The 15,333-nt window shown below is 35.4% G+C and overlaps 2 protein-coding genes across 14 annotated transcripts in view; one reads left to right on the forward strand and one right to left on the reverse strand.

The window, feature by feature from the left end:
- Positions 1-10,757, reverse strand: part of ALG12 (homolog of asparagine-linked glycosylation 12) — a 40,203-nt gene extending 29,446 nt beyond the window's left edge. For all 13 annotated transcript variants that reach the window (XR_014329891.1, XR_014329896.1, XR_014329893.1 and 10 more), the window contains exons 1-8: positions 10,557-10,757; positions 10,348-10,433; positions 10,119-10,160; positions 9,965-10,010; positions 8,874-8,960; positions 4,577-4,632; positions 1,271-1,388; positions 105-163 (exon numbers count right to left, since the gene is read on the reverse strand). Coding sequence is in view for 4 of the 13 variants with exons in the window: in XM_082869394.1 (XP_082725520.1) it covers positions 105-163; positions 1,271-1,388; positions 4,577-4,632; positions 8,874-8,960; positions 9,965-10,010; positions 10,119-10,160; positions 10,348-10,433; positions 10,557-10,593 (531 nt within the window). In the remaining 9 variants the exon portion in view is untranslated. The remainder of the gene's footprint in view (positions 1-104; positions 164-1,270; positions 1,389-4,576; positions 4,633-8,873; positions 8,961-9,964; positions 10,011-10,118; positions 10,161-10,347; positions 10,434-10,556) is intronic.
- Positions 10,758-11,134: 377 nt separating this feature from the next.
- LOC114276448 (uncharacterized) lies at positions 11,135-13,508 on the forward strand. Its single transcript, XM_082871923.1, has 7 exons — positions 11,135-11,200; positions 11,284-11,478; positions 11,922-12,158; positions 12,402-12,463; positions 12,553-12,937; positions 13,024-13,263; positions 13,353-13,508. The coding sequence occupies exons 1-7, from the start codon at positions 11,135-11,137 to the stop codon at positions 13,506-13,508; spliced, it is 1,341 nt and encodes a 446-aa protein (XP_082728049.1).
- The last annotated feature ends 1,825 nt before the right edge of the window (positions 13,509-15,333 follow it).

Raw genomic sequence — 15,333 nt, forward strand, 5'->3', positions numbered from 1 at the left:
TGTAGTGGGTTAGGTTTAGTGGAGTAGGTTTAAGTGGGTGAAGTAGGTGATAAATTTTAACAATATAAAATGTATGAACAAACATTAGTGGATGGGATACATACCAGACAGTTTAGTGCTGCATAGAAATTCCCCTTGAGCCAATTCCCATACGCCAAGTTGACTACAAGAATATAAGAAGACATTAGTGGGACAAGTTATAACATATACATACCCCAATAATTTGTAGAAAAGGAACCATTCAAAGGTGTAACCTAAGGGACAAATCCCATTTCACAGCCCAAAAAAAAAAAAAAATAGAAAGATTAAGGAGAAGAAGAGAGTGAGAAGTCCATTGAACACTTGAATGAAAAAAAACAAAAAAACTGACATGCAATCAAGCAGCGCAAACCCTATTTATATCAGCAGCAAGATTGGGGCAAGGAATGGCAAACACTATGGACAAGTTTGATACAGTTTTGTGAAAAGAGTTCTCTAAATTAAAATTTCTAGAATAGTGAAAAATTTGAGCACCTGATGTCTTCAATCATTCTAATACATTTGACTGGAAAAAAAGAAAAAGAAAAAGAAATCATCATGTTTTGGGGTTCTTAAAAGTGCCCCCTTTTAACTCAGTTTCTCAAAAACAATATTTGGGAATTGTATATCAAACAAATTTTCAATCTTTGTTGTCTGTAACTCTGAGAATAGAGAATTGGTTTTAAAATTTCTTACAAACAGGCCCTATCTTTTTGCTTTCAAGGTGAAATAGCAAACTCAATCATAATTAATATCTCACCGGGTCCTAAATTTTCTCCCAAAAAAAAAAACAAAGAACCTCCTTCTCCACATTAAACATAAAATCTTGATTAATTAATAAAATTATGCACATCATTCCTTTCTTGATTGGCAACAAAGTCAATACAGATTTACTATCCAGAAAAGATTCCTTAAAAGATGAACCCAAAGTTCCCTAACACTTGCATATCATTGTTGACTTCAAACAATGTGCGTAGAGTCTTTGAACAACTAAAAACCCAACAATTAATTTTACTCTACATAGTAATATCCGTAGCGTCTTGACTTGTTTCCAAGTGTTCATTTGAATCTTTCATATTCATGGTATCTGTTTCAAAAATGAGCTCAAACAAAACATTATCAAAGCATGCAAAGAATTGCATCAGTAATGGTTGAATGGCATGTTGTTTGGTCAACAGTCTCAATAATAACTGCCAAAAGCAATAGCAATGTCGATGAGCATCCATACAGTTAATCAGCATGAAGTAATTACCTAAACCCAGTGCCAGTATATTTGGAAGAGGACGTGTGCAGTAGAAGAGCACATGAAACTGAATTGCAGTCAGAATCACAAAGAAAGCTTCAACTTGGCGGCCAAACTTATTTCTAATCTGCTCATACAGAGATTAACAGACGGAACTAAGGAGATTGAAAAGAGATAATCAATGCAAAGAATATATTGATTCAATAATGCAAGATAACATGTTTGCATTTGCACATTTGAAAGATGAGGAACCCTTAACCAAAAAAAGGCTAGAGAAACCAAATGAAGAAAAGAAAAAATAAGAAAAAGTACAAAAGTAACAAATCCAGCCAAAACACTCATGGATGGTCAAACAAGCCTTCCAGAAGTATTTGAAGCAGGTACAAAAAACTTGAGCAGTAAAGAAAGCTCCCCGTAAAAAGATTTGAGAATCCACTTAACCTTAGCCACTATGAAAATAGTAAATCTAATACCCTACAATTCAGATCCATAACGCCTAGATTTTAAAGATCAAGTTCTTCCCCAATCTCTCACTGCCATCAAATTTTCCATCAAGCAAACAAGATGGATTCTCAAATGTGGAGCTCTTAGATGTTACACAAATTAGGCCCTTTCCCTTGCATAAAACCTAACAAGAAAAGGAGGGAGCTAACCCCCCACCATAGTAGAAAAACCCATTCCCAATACTCTTCAATCATCTTAGTGTTAAAGATTGCACCCGTTTAATCTGTAACAAACCCATAAGTTGTCAATGAGAGGATTATGCATCCCAGATGCCACAAGCAGACAACACGTCTCAAATGCACCAAGCACAACACCAGTTGCTACATGGCACCAAGCTCCTCCCACGTCACTCGTCCAACTAAGGTTCATGTCATCAAGGAACCCAACCACACAACTAAGCATAACAATAACCACCGAATTTGCTGCCCACAATTGGACAACCCATGAAAGTCATTGATACCGCAACCACACAAAATGTCCAACCATGTGCTAACAAAGGCCCCGATCAAGCTAACAAGTTTCCATTGCATATCGGGTCTTGTTCAAGCACAACGAATAGCCACGGGGATCATGCACCCCAACGTCATGCATCTCAAGTAGCCATAAGGCCATGCACAGCCCAATGAAACACAAAGGGCCACTCTCGTGCCCACTGCATAATCCTCGTGCATGCGTGTGTGTTACCTTCCACTGTAGGCCATTGTGGGCCTATAGCGTTGCATTAGCGTGTCCCCCGAGAAACGGAATGTCTTCATCTGTACCTTGTTAGTAGCATTCCGCCACCTCATTCAGCAAGCACTCAATACTTGTTGCATAGAATAGCTTCATGCGTCAACCAATTGCCCACAAGTGCGGCATTGCTTTCTTGGCATATGTAATAAGTTTAATGGTCATGTACAAGTACAAGTGGCAATTAGTTTTTTTTTTTCAATCTATGTGCAAAATATTTTACATTTTTTGTTGATCAGCAACAAATAGCAAAAATATTTTTAAAATTTATCCTTTAAAATGATGCGAATAATAGAAATAAGGGCAACAATGTATGCTTAACAATTTTCAGATTTAAGCTTATCATACTTATCATTGTTTAAGTGTACTGCTATTAGCACCCCATAAATTATTTTGGACCTCCTAATTTTTAGTTTTTTTATTTTATTTTATTACAATAATAACTTCAAATAAAATTACTACAAAGGACATTATTAATTTTGGAACACCCCACTCACAATTAAACCTACACACCCACTACATGATGAATCAGGATTTATGAAAACACCCACCTCCATCACCACCCATCCATCTTTTCCAAATCTCACATTCAAAACCTACACACCCTCAATTTATTTAACAATTTCAATGGTTAAAATTCTTGACACTCCCAGAAGTTTTCATTTTTTCAAGTTCGGGAATACAAACCCGAACATTACTTATTTGTTCGGGAGCACATTCCAGAACATAGCTTATTTACTTATTTGTTCGGGAACACATTCCCAAACATACCTTATTTGTTCAGGAATGCATGTCCGAACATGAAAATTTGTTAACACTTTGAAAGGGGAGCATCTTATTAAGTCACCAAGACTTCATCCATAGCACCGCCATTGTCTCTCATACATGACGTGTTTCATTTGATCGTTGGAGAACAAGTTTCGGATGCACAGCAGGCGAGGATATCTGACCCACCCCTTTTGTCAATAGCACTGCTAACGCCTTCAAATGTGTGGGTTTTCATGGGATTTGAGTTGATGGAGGAGTGAGGTCTGTAGGAAATTAGGGAGGAAGTGAGGAGGGGATGAGTGAAAAGAAAGAGAAATTAGAATGAGAGGAGGCACAGAGATTGAGACTCTGTGAATGAGAGATAATTAGACACACAAACACACACACACACACAGCTTACCAACTATGACAATGGTTCAATTGGCAGAGACAATATTTTTCTTCTTCTTCTTCTTCATCGCGGGTTCTTCTTCTTTGTGGGTTTTGACAAAGATGAAACTCTACTTCTCAGTGAATTTTGTTAGGGTTTTTTTTGGAATAGAGGTTTTTTTTAGGGGTGTGGGGGTGTTCAATGGGTGGAATGTGTGAGGATAATTTTGGTATTATTGAGAGAGTAAAAAGAAATTTTAAAGATTTCAAAATTTATAAGTGGGGGTCCAAAATGATTTATGGGGTGCTAATAGCACCACTCTTGTTTAATTGAGTTTAGGGCTTAAATTTCAAACCCCACTAATTATTTTTTCAGTTCTTAAAATATAATAAATTTAGTATTTAATTTTCAATTTTATCAAAACTAACCCTAAGCATTTTTTCCCGCCTTCTAATTTGAAAATCACATTAGTATTGACTTTTCCATGGTCCACCAAACCTTTAAAGCCCTTGATAATGTTCTCTCGTCCAGAGCAATCAACAGACTATTCCAACAAGTGATGTAAAAAGTTGTTTGTCCTATACGATAAACACATGAAAGGTTTGGAAGTGAAAACAAGCATAACATAGTGATTGTGGTATCTTGTTTATAGAGTAAATACAACTTATACATATGCCCATACATGGTCCTACCAATCTAGGTTGCTAGGTGTTGAATAGCTTGATATACATTGTTGGGCCCATTCCTAACAACTTATGCTTTTGGGAAAATTAGTAACTTAACTCTAGGAAGGATGTCGTATGTGCAGACCTAAATGTGTTTGTAAACATCTATATAAAAAACAATGTAACTTCTAAGTTATTAAAAAATATAAAAGAAGAAGAAGAAGAAGATTATGAGGAAAAAGAAAAAGAAGACCGATAAATGAAAAAGTGAATGCGTACCTGAATACGAAAAAACCGCAACGTCAACAATATGATGCTACCTAACACCAAACGAACTGGAGAAAATTTTGAATAAATCAAGCTATATGCAAAAATAAAATTCCATGTAATAGCCTTAAATAATTGAAAAGTACGGATATAAATAACATGAGAAAAGAAGATATGTAAGCCCAATTTATTTTAAATCAACAAAAAAAATATAAAATTATATATATATATGTGTGTGTGTGTGTGTATATATACATATGCAACCAGGTCACATGAAGAGGCCCATCATTTATAAATAATCTGCTAGTCCATAAGGCTGATACAACTATAAAGTCTTTTCCCAATTACTTGGGGTCGATTAGATGAATTCTCATTCGTCTGATAAATGACAATAATCTCTCTCCTTCCAACTAGTAAAAACATCATTAAATGCACAGAGAAGTGGGAGGAATGGAATTTCCTAATGATCTAGGGAAATTAAATGGAAATGTTGCCCTATTTTACATGCAAAACAATGATGTAGAAAAAATAAATGAATAATCAAAATGTAGAAGTAGTAACTTAAGGTGGCATTTGGTAACATTGCCAATTTCATGTTTTATGTTTACACAAAACAGGAGACTTTTTTATTGTGCAGAAAAAAAAAACAAAAACAAAAACAAAAATCAATTTTGGTGCACATCTTTGTTACATGGTCTGGGATATGAGTATCTGGTGTGTCTAAGAGTTGAATTCATCTAATTCTCATGTACAATGACATCAAGACACGACTAGATTTCATATTTTTAAAAATAAATGTTTTATTTTTTTTAGAGTAAAATGGTTTTTATAACCTAATATAGAGTATTTTACGCATAAAATGAGAGTTTTATGCATAGTTATGATGTAAACACGACTAATTACGCATATTTTATAGGTGTAGGTCCAACTAAACATGCCAAGACACATATCTCATATCCTTACTCAAGTATAGAGTGTCTGACACAAGGTCTAGAGAGAGTCACATATATGGAACCTTCGCCTGGCATGAGGAGAGGTTGTTTCCTTGGTTTGAACCCAAGATGCTCAAGTCACAATGGAGCAACCTAACCATTGAGCTAACACGAATACTTCACAAATTTAGCAGACTCCATGTAACATAGGTACACAAATGTTTTCAAAATGAAGGTGCTATACAAACAAAACATCCATTAAAAAATAAAAAAATAAATAAAAAAAAAACCTTATACATAATGACTTGGCTAGGTTTTGAGTCTATCACTTTAGACCAAAGAGCCCATTAAGATGTCTTTAATTACACAATTGACACTGTCACATAATTCTTGTGCAAAAATTCTGGTGGAATAGCATTTTCCTTTCAAAATATATAAAAAGAAAAACAAGCCTAAAAAGGATTCTTCCTGGGTTGATGCCCGAGCGGTTAATGGGAACGGACTATAAATCGTTGGCAACATGTCTACGCTGGTTCAAATCCTGCTCGGCCCAATAATTTTCCAATCTACCATGAGATGGTATAATCCCTTGTCCTTCAGAAATACTGATACGAAGGAATAAAAAAGAATCCAATTTTTTGCTATATCCCTTATTTCCCTGGGATTGTAGTTCAATTGGTCAGAGCACCGCTCTGTCAAGGCAGAAGTTGCAGGTTCAAGCCCCTTCAATCCCGATGGATCCAATAAATACATTAATTCAACTCTCCTTTCTGTGCAAGGTGAGACAGAGGGAAGGGCAGGATTTCATTCCCCAGGGGATCCTTTTTTTTTTTTTTTCTTCTTCATTTCTCATCAAATTTGAATTTGAAATATCTATTTCATTCAAATTGCATGTCCTAACACTAATAATCTAAGGAAGGAATAAAAGAAAGATAAAAATCAACCAAGGACCCCACCCTTCTTAGAGAGGGAATTAATAAATTTTTCCTCCCAATTTATTTGATTTTAGGAGTTCCGTCAAAAACCCTAAATTGATGGAATATTCGATCTTTTCTACCGAGATTCATCTTTATCACACTTCTTTCTCTTCCAAGAAAATTAGATCATTAAAAAACGGAGTTTTTTTTTTTTTTTTTCTAGAACTTAACTTCTTTCTTTTTCCATTTCACTTCTATTGTTTATTTGGGTTTGTGACTAATGGAAATGGAACGGTGGTCAGATAAAGGGTGAAGGTGGTTAGAAAGTGGCTAGAGGTGGTGGGTAGTCAGAGGAAGGGGTGACCGAAGGTAGAGCAAATGAAGAAAGAAATGAAAACTTATCTTGAAAATAAGTGAAAACACCATTTTCTTAATTCCTAATATTAAAAATTATTTCCATTTTTCGATATGAAAATAGATCCCAAATATATTTTTGTTTCCATTTTTCAAAATAGAAAAAAAAAATGTCACTAAATGTGCGTTAATCAATTGATTGTCGGCTTGGCATGGTTTGGTAGTACCAAATCTTAATCAAATGTCGAATGCTTATATTTTCTCAAGATTCTAAGTTTGTTGTGAGCATTACTAACTCATTATTTTCTTGGTTAACTCACATTAATTGATTCATTCACTTAATAGGAGCTCAACTTTTTAGATGGCAACATATTTATAACAGGAAGGAAGAAAGCTAAATGATTAAGCAAATGTATTTACAAACTCTTTTTCTAGGTCAAAAACTTTATCTCTTTAATTCTAAAGTCCCAGTACACAATGATTCGGACATTGTCAGGTCTAGGGAGGGTACATGTACGCAGACTTACTGATGCAGGATGAATAGGAACAGGCGCTGGATTTTCAAAACATAGGTTATTTGATAGCCTAAACAGTGTGTAATTTATGGTTTCAAGAGTAAATTGAAGGCTAATATGCAGGGGAAGGGATTAGGGTTGATTTGAGGGTGATTGGATGGATTTTTGAGGATCAAAAATGCACTTTTAGAGGGCCGTAAATAGTAATCCAAGAATAGCAAATTGAAACATAAAAGAAGAAGAAAGGAGAAGAAGAAGAAGAAGCTAGGTCTAGGCATCATACCTAGATTCCATAGGTATCACACCTAGGATTTGATTGCATCACACAATCCAAAAAGAAGCTTCAAAGCTCTTTAACTTTTTATAAAATATCAACTCCATTAAATTATAAGCATTACATGACTTTATATAGGACTAGGAGACTTCCTAAACCCACTAGAACTAAAAAAGGGAACTACCAAAATATCTTTTAACTTCCAAAACTAATTTAAGACTAAATAAGAAACAAAAACAAAGACTAATTAAATAACTTGACTCACAAGACGACCCATGGGTGACACCTTCAGCCCATGTAGGCAAATATAAAATTACCAAAATACCCCTCACCTAAACATCCTAGAAACATAAAAATAATCATAAAATAAAACTATAATAATATTAGAAACATGATTATGTATGGTTCCTATCGATTTCTCTTTGAAACCATTCGAATTTCCAAATATTGCCGCTTCTTTAAATTTAGTCTTCTTTGAGCTTCTTATATTCCGCATCACTTACCCCTACATGCGAAGAGGTTATTCCTGAGGTTTCAGTCAATGACAAAAATCCTTTTGAAATACTCCGAAGAAACTAAACCATAAATGGAAGCAACCTTGCAACAGCATAAGGCTGACATTTATCAGGCTTATACGCAGTATTTTTTGAAAAATAGAGCATATTTTGAAGAAAATATATATATATACACAGTACCAAATCACAATCACATGTTCCATGCTTTTATTTTTCTCAAGATTCTAGTTTGGTTGTGAACACAAACCCATTATTTTCTTGCGTACATACTCAGTACTCACATTAATCAGTTCATTCAATTAATAGAAGCTCCGGTTTTTAGATTGCAACATCTTTATAACAGGCTAACAGCAAGGAAGAAAGTTAAACCTTAAGCAAATGTCCTTATGAGCTCTTCTTTTCCGTGTCACAAACTTAATCTTTTCAATTCTAATTAAAGAAAAGGTACATTAAATATTTTTGTTAATTTTAAGCCTATTGTATTACTTTGAAGAAACTGCACCACAAATGGAAGCAACCATGCAACACCGTTAGACTAGCAGTTCTCAGGCTCAAGTCTACATGATTTATACTCGTAGCTTTCTATTAAATACACTGAAACTCATATTACAGCAAGCAAACAAAAAAGTTCTATCTAAAAATGAAGACAATGAGTATTATGTTCAGCAGACCACACAACATAGATGAAAGGTATCGTCATATAATCATACTAAGCACACTTTATGTTCAGCAGAGCAGACCACATGATACAGCACTTGAAATAATCACTGGTAGGCAAATGGCAAGCATCTACTAAACTAACCTGCAAAAAGACTAAAAATCTTTGGAAAGTGTAGCAAACTCATTGCTGACACAATGGGAGATGCCAAGATTGATACAAGTGCAGCACCTACAAAAAAGACATTACTCAGAGTGAAGTGACTTTATCCCTGTTAAAACAGTCCATTTTAATCAGTAAAATCAACTTCACTCAATATTTGCATCATATTCAATAAATCAACTAAACTTCATCCTTATTGGAACATTGCATTGTAATTTGTACACCATGTTACTCCTATTAGGCCATAGTCAAATAGAATACTAAAAAGACAACATGGATACAAGAATGGTTGATAACGGCACGCAAATGAAATAATATTACAAGCAACAAAACTTAGAGAGTGCTCGTGGAGCTTGAAGTACAATACTTATTATTTCCTTTTATTTATCAAAAAAAAAATAGAGCTTGAAGTACAACTTTTCAATTCCACTAATGGAAAACGTAAACTGAACCAACGTCCACCCCCACCCCTACTCCCCAAAGAAGGGAGGAAAAAAAAAAGAACACCCATCTTTAACTTTTTTATTTGATAAGCAAAGTAATTTTATTTTACACACACACACACACAAAAAAAAAAAAAAACAAACAAACAAACAAACCACCAAAGGGCTCAATGCCAAATACTAATAAAACATGACCAATTGTAGTGAGTTCAGTACACACTAAAGGTCACTTGTCGTAGCTTAGGTTTATTCCAATATTACAAGACCTTATAGGGTTTTATGTTTGTCCTTTCATAAGAGACTCCCTTACTTTTGTCACTACAATTTTCTTATAAATAATTTGATGGGCACATGTGCAATCTTTATTTCTTTATTCTATAAACTCTCCATGTAAATCTTAATCAAACCATGACAAAAGAATGCGCTAGTATCAGATAAACAACATGGATATGCACACCAGATCATTCTTCACATCGATATAATTTGATGGGCATGCATTAAAATCTTTATTCTAGAGCGTCTCACGTGTAATGCTTAATCAAACTATTACAAAAGAATGCATTAACATCATATTTTTTTATTTAAAAAAAAAAAAAAGAAGTCCCAACATAACAAAAAGCTCAAACTTACCAATGAATGTGCGAGGAACAACTCCAGGGAAGTCCAAATGATCATACTGATATTGGAAACAAATATCAAAAACCAGAGAATTAGGTCTAATATCACTTCCAATTCAATCCAAAATAGCACATGAAAAGATTTGACCAAACAGAGATAAACTCACATTCTCCAAGTGATGCCGATGATATAAAATATCGTGCATTGCCTAAAACATGAAACAATTAGGTTAATTGTCAAAAATTGGATTCCAATTATCCAATTACTTACACTCCCAGCTTTAATTGTTATATACCCTCCTGTACCTAATCTAACAGATAAAGAAGCTCCGTTTGGTTACCGAGAAAACACAGGAAAGTTAAAGAGAAACAAAATTGATCAGAAAATGAAAGTACCTGAACATTGAAGCTTTCTTCAACCTTAGTGTAGGGTACCATAAACACGTAAAACGCAGCAATCGATCCCAGAAGCAAATCATAACCTAGCAAAAACCATTTCAAACTCATCAAAGTCACTACCCATCCATATATATATATATATATACAAATATATACATAAAGAATCACATATATGTATATACCAATATAGGTTTGAACTAGTTTACCGTAAAGCTCCAGAAATTTTGAAGACTCGCGAGCCATTGGGAGAGAGGAAGAGAGAGAGAATCACTGTGGCTGTTTTCCTTTCGGAAAATCACAAAATCAGGGTAATTCAAAAAAAAATAATTACAATGAGTAATATCCACTTTATTATTGGTCATTCAGACAGTAAATTCAAATCTCAATTTTGTTTAGCTAAATGTTTTGGTAGTGATAAGGGGAGGCTCTATTTATCCACCACGTTCTCTGCAAAGACAAATTATTAATTAATTTATTTTTTATTATAATTTTAACTTTAAATTAAATAATTATAGAGAACAAGTGATCATTGTTCGACTTATTACAATCGAACAATTTATATTTGTTCGACTAATCACAATCGAACAAGTTGCATTTATTCGACTAACTACAACCGAACAAGTTGCACTTGTTCGAATTACTACGGTCGAACATTTTAAAAATAATCAGTTGATAAGAGTCGAACATAATTCATATATTCGGTTAAAAAATCGAATAATTTCATTTAATTCAACTCTGTATTGCCGAACAATTATAATTTTTTTTTTTTCAAAACTGTGCATCGATGGAATGCAGTAATGTTGGATATGGGGGCCTTGTTGACTACACGAGTCAATTTATTACTAATAAGGTAGTCTCATGTCGAAAATTAATATTTTTTTTTCTTTTCGAATATTTAATGACTTTGTTGAATTTGACTTGTAAGTTTTCAAGAGCAAAGAAGAATTGCTCGGTTGGGTACGGGACGTTGGAAGGAAAAATGGGTTTGTGATTGTCATCGAGACATCGGACTATGGTGGTGGTCATAGGACACCAAGGATATATCTTGCCTGTGAGAGAAGTGGTCAATACAGAGCTCATAAGAAATTAAAAGGAGATGATTCAAACAAAAAAATTGTGAAGATAACGGTACAAAGAAATGTGGGTCTCCCTTTGAGTTGAGGGCTCGTAAGTTGATGGCTGATGATGATTGGATGGTAGCTGTAGCATGTGGAATGCATAACCATGCTCCTGCTAAACATTTTGAAGGACATTCATTTGCAGGGAAATTATCCTAGGAGGAAACATCATTATTAGTGGATATGTCCAAAAGTATGGTCAAACCAAAAGAGATTTTGGTTACATTGAAATGAAATGATGCTTTGAATGTAACCACTATGAAAACCATTTACAATGTACGTCATAGGAATAATGTTATTGAGAAAGCTGGGAGATCACAAATGCAACATTTGTTGGGTTAGTTAGAAAAGCATAACATTAAGCGGCATAGGTGTGACGACAACACGATGATTGTCACAGACTTGTTTTGGGCACATCCTGTCAGTTTAGATTTGCTCCGTTCATTTTCAAAGGTGTTGATCATGGACTACACATATAAGACAAATCGATATCGTCTTCCTCTTCTTGAGATAGTTGGTATGACATCCACTGATATGTCATTCTCCGTAACCTTTGCATATCTCCAATTTGAGCGGATTGATTACTACGTTTGGGTGTTAACTACATTGCGTAGTCTCTTGGATGACGTTGCTATTCCTGAGGTGATTGTCATGGACAGGGAGCTTGCTTTGATGAATGCTATTGACGGGGTAGTTTCTACATCTTGACATTTATTATGCCGATGGCATATTAGTAGAAATGTACTAGCGAAATGCAAGAAAATGTGTAAGAGTAAGGAGGAATGGGACAAGTTTATCTCTTTATGGAACTTCTTAGTACTCTCGTCAACTGAGCTTGAATACAATGAACACCTTGCTAGGCTACTTGCGGATTTTCATACATATCCTGAGGCAGTGCAATATGTGTCACAAAGTTGATTAATTCCATATAAGGATAAGTTTTTTGCCGTATGGACAAATAGTTGCATGCACTTCGGGAATGTTACAACCAACAGGTAATATATATTTGTCTACCTTACACTATTAGGCATTATGATTTTGATTATTTAAACTTAATTATGTTAATTGTTTCCATTGTACACAGGGCTGAAAGTGCACATGCAAAACTGAAACGGCAACTTGGTTCTAACCAAGTAAATTTTGAGTGTTCTTGGACCAAGATCCATAGTTTGCTTGAGTTGCAGCATATTGATATTAAGGCATCGTTTGAGAAGAGTTTAACCGTTGTACAACACCAGTTCAAACCATCCCATTTTAGAGAGCTCCGAGGCAATATCTTTATTACTGCATTAGATCATGTCTTAGCGGAGAGTAAGCAAACGAATGATGTTGGCATTGGTGCTTCAGTATGTGGATGTGTTGTTCGACGAACACATGGGTTACCGTGTGCCCATGAGATTGCGGATTACATCCGGCAGGGTTGTCGAATACCACTTGATAGCATTAACCCACACTGGAGGACTCTTGAGGTAGTACAAAAGTTGAAGAATGATAAAGTGGAATTGAGTTGTCAACCAAAGTTAAGCGATTCAATACATCTGATTACACTATGCAGTTGGAAATTCTTCATAAGTTAGGAGAGATTGTAGATCCGCAAAGTAGTTTTCTGATTGAGCAGGATGTTAAGCCCAACCCTCGAGGTAAGGGACATAAGAAGATAGATGTATCTACGCATCGAGACCCATGTGAATTTGAGCTGGTTCAGTCTAGACATGATAGCCACTCACCTATGGGCACCCATATCCCCATACAAGATTCTGTCAAAGTACATAGAAAAGGGCCTACCAAAGAGAAGGTACATGTAATCATTTTTTACTTACATTTTTGTTTATGATAAATTACGTGTTTTGTTGTTCATGTGTTGATGCTTTCCCTGTTGAATAGGTATATCGGACTCATATAAATACGACTTATTCATATGTTGATGCCCTCCCAGTTAGATTGAAGCCGTACATACATCTTATCAAGGATGTAGATGCCAATGGCAATTGTGGGTTTAGAGCCATTGTTGGGTTGATGGGGTTTACAGAGGCTGAATGAGGTCAAGTCAGGCGTGATCTCCTACAGGAATTGCACACACACATAGACCATTACACTCATCTATATGGTTCACATGACAGGATTGAAAAACTGACCCATATTCTATCATACTTTGAGCCCAATCTAGGTTATCACCGTTCGATGACTATGCCTGACATGGGTCATCTTATTGCATCTTGTTATAATGTGGTATTGTACCACCTATCTACACAATAATGCCTTACATTCCTCCCCCTACGATCAATGTCAATATCACAAGTTCAACGGCGTGAGATTGCTATTGGGTTTGTTAATGGGAATCATTTTATCCAGGTATAGCATTATAGTCTGTGTAATACATTTATCATTTTGTACTGCATCGCTTTCATACTTAAAGCTTTGTCAATGTAGGTGTTCATGTTACCGGGTCATCCAGTTCCACTGATAGCTACCAATTGGTGCAAGTTTCATCATTCTTGTGCGGCTGGATGGGATACTGCATATAGTTGCCGAATTGAGCATTTTAAACAAGTTGTTCATTCAGGGGTAACTACTAGAGAGACATTTGATTGTATTAACCTTGATGAGTAATGATGTATGTGAGTTGAGTTGAGTTGTAGTTACGCAATTCAAAAAGTTACCGATACATCTTTGTAATGATTAACAATTAAATAGTTGAGTTCGATTAAACTTTGAGTTAATTTAATGCACATGGTACTACTTGTTCATTGCTGTGTATCAAACGCAATGGCATAATACTTCCTCTTCATTACCAAAAATACAAACCATGAATACTTGTTCATTACAAAATATTGGTAGAGTAATTCTTGTTCATTACAAACCAACAAAATCATCAAAAGAGTACTTCTTTTCCATTACAAAATAACAAACCAGGATTACCACATAACCAACTACCTATCATCTACTATTCTCCTACGATTGTATGTTCGAAGTGGAATAGAACTAGGTCCAGCCTCATCAATTTGTTGACCTTGAAGAACACGTGTCACCCTCTCAATGGCCTCATATAACCTATCTGGCTCACGAACACTAGCATTATGGCCCGCCTCGATGATAGGATGGGCAATCCGTAGTGCGTGATCAATACACTACATCAAGAACAAATACAATTGCAATTAACACGTGCCATCTTCAAAAAAAAATGTAAACAATCTGTGAGCAATATTGTCATACCTCAGCATCCTGCATGTCAGATCGACTATCCTGTGCACGTGGGTCAAAACCAGACCGATGTGTGGGGTTCTGGATATATAAGTGTGTGATGGTTATATACCACTGCATGTAACCATCAACACAATCAGCTGGACGTCTGACTGGGGTACTCCTCCTCCGAGCAGATAAAACATGATTATCCCAACTCTCATATATCTGATCAAGATACTGATACATCACTCTATATCGGCCTACTGTGACACCTCTAACAGCACGAACAGGGTCGAGTGGCGCAGGTGGGATGGTTTGAACCCTACCAAACTGTCTAAGAACCCTTTCAGGATGATAGGGTTCAACTATAACCAAACACTTCAAACAGCCAGTATAGAATGTGATCTCATGACAGGGGTGATATTGACGACAATGTCGATATGGATCCTAAGTAACCTAAGAGAGAAACACAAATGAAATCTTGATGAGTGACATGTAATGAGAAAACTTAATTAAACTAATATTAATTGGTATAACTCATCAAATGCCAATCTGTCAAGCTCCTCCCATAACGCCTGTAGGTGTGATATTGTTGAGCCAGCTTCTCGACGAGGAGTCCATCGATGCACGTGAGGCAATTATACAGTATATTCCATGTTTTGGTAAGGTCTAAATGGCCGGA

Source organism: Camellia sinensis, chromosome 5 (genome assembly GCF_055761805.1).
Source record: "Camellia sinensis isolate YWXY chromosome 5, ASM5576180v1, whole genome shotgun sequence".
In the NCBI taxonomy this organism is placed as follows: domain Eukaryota; kingdom Viridiplantae; phylum Streptophyta; class Magnoliopsida; order Ericales; family Theaceae; genus Camellia; species Camellia sinensis.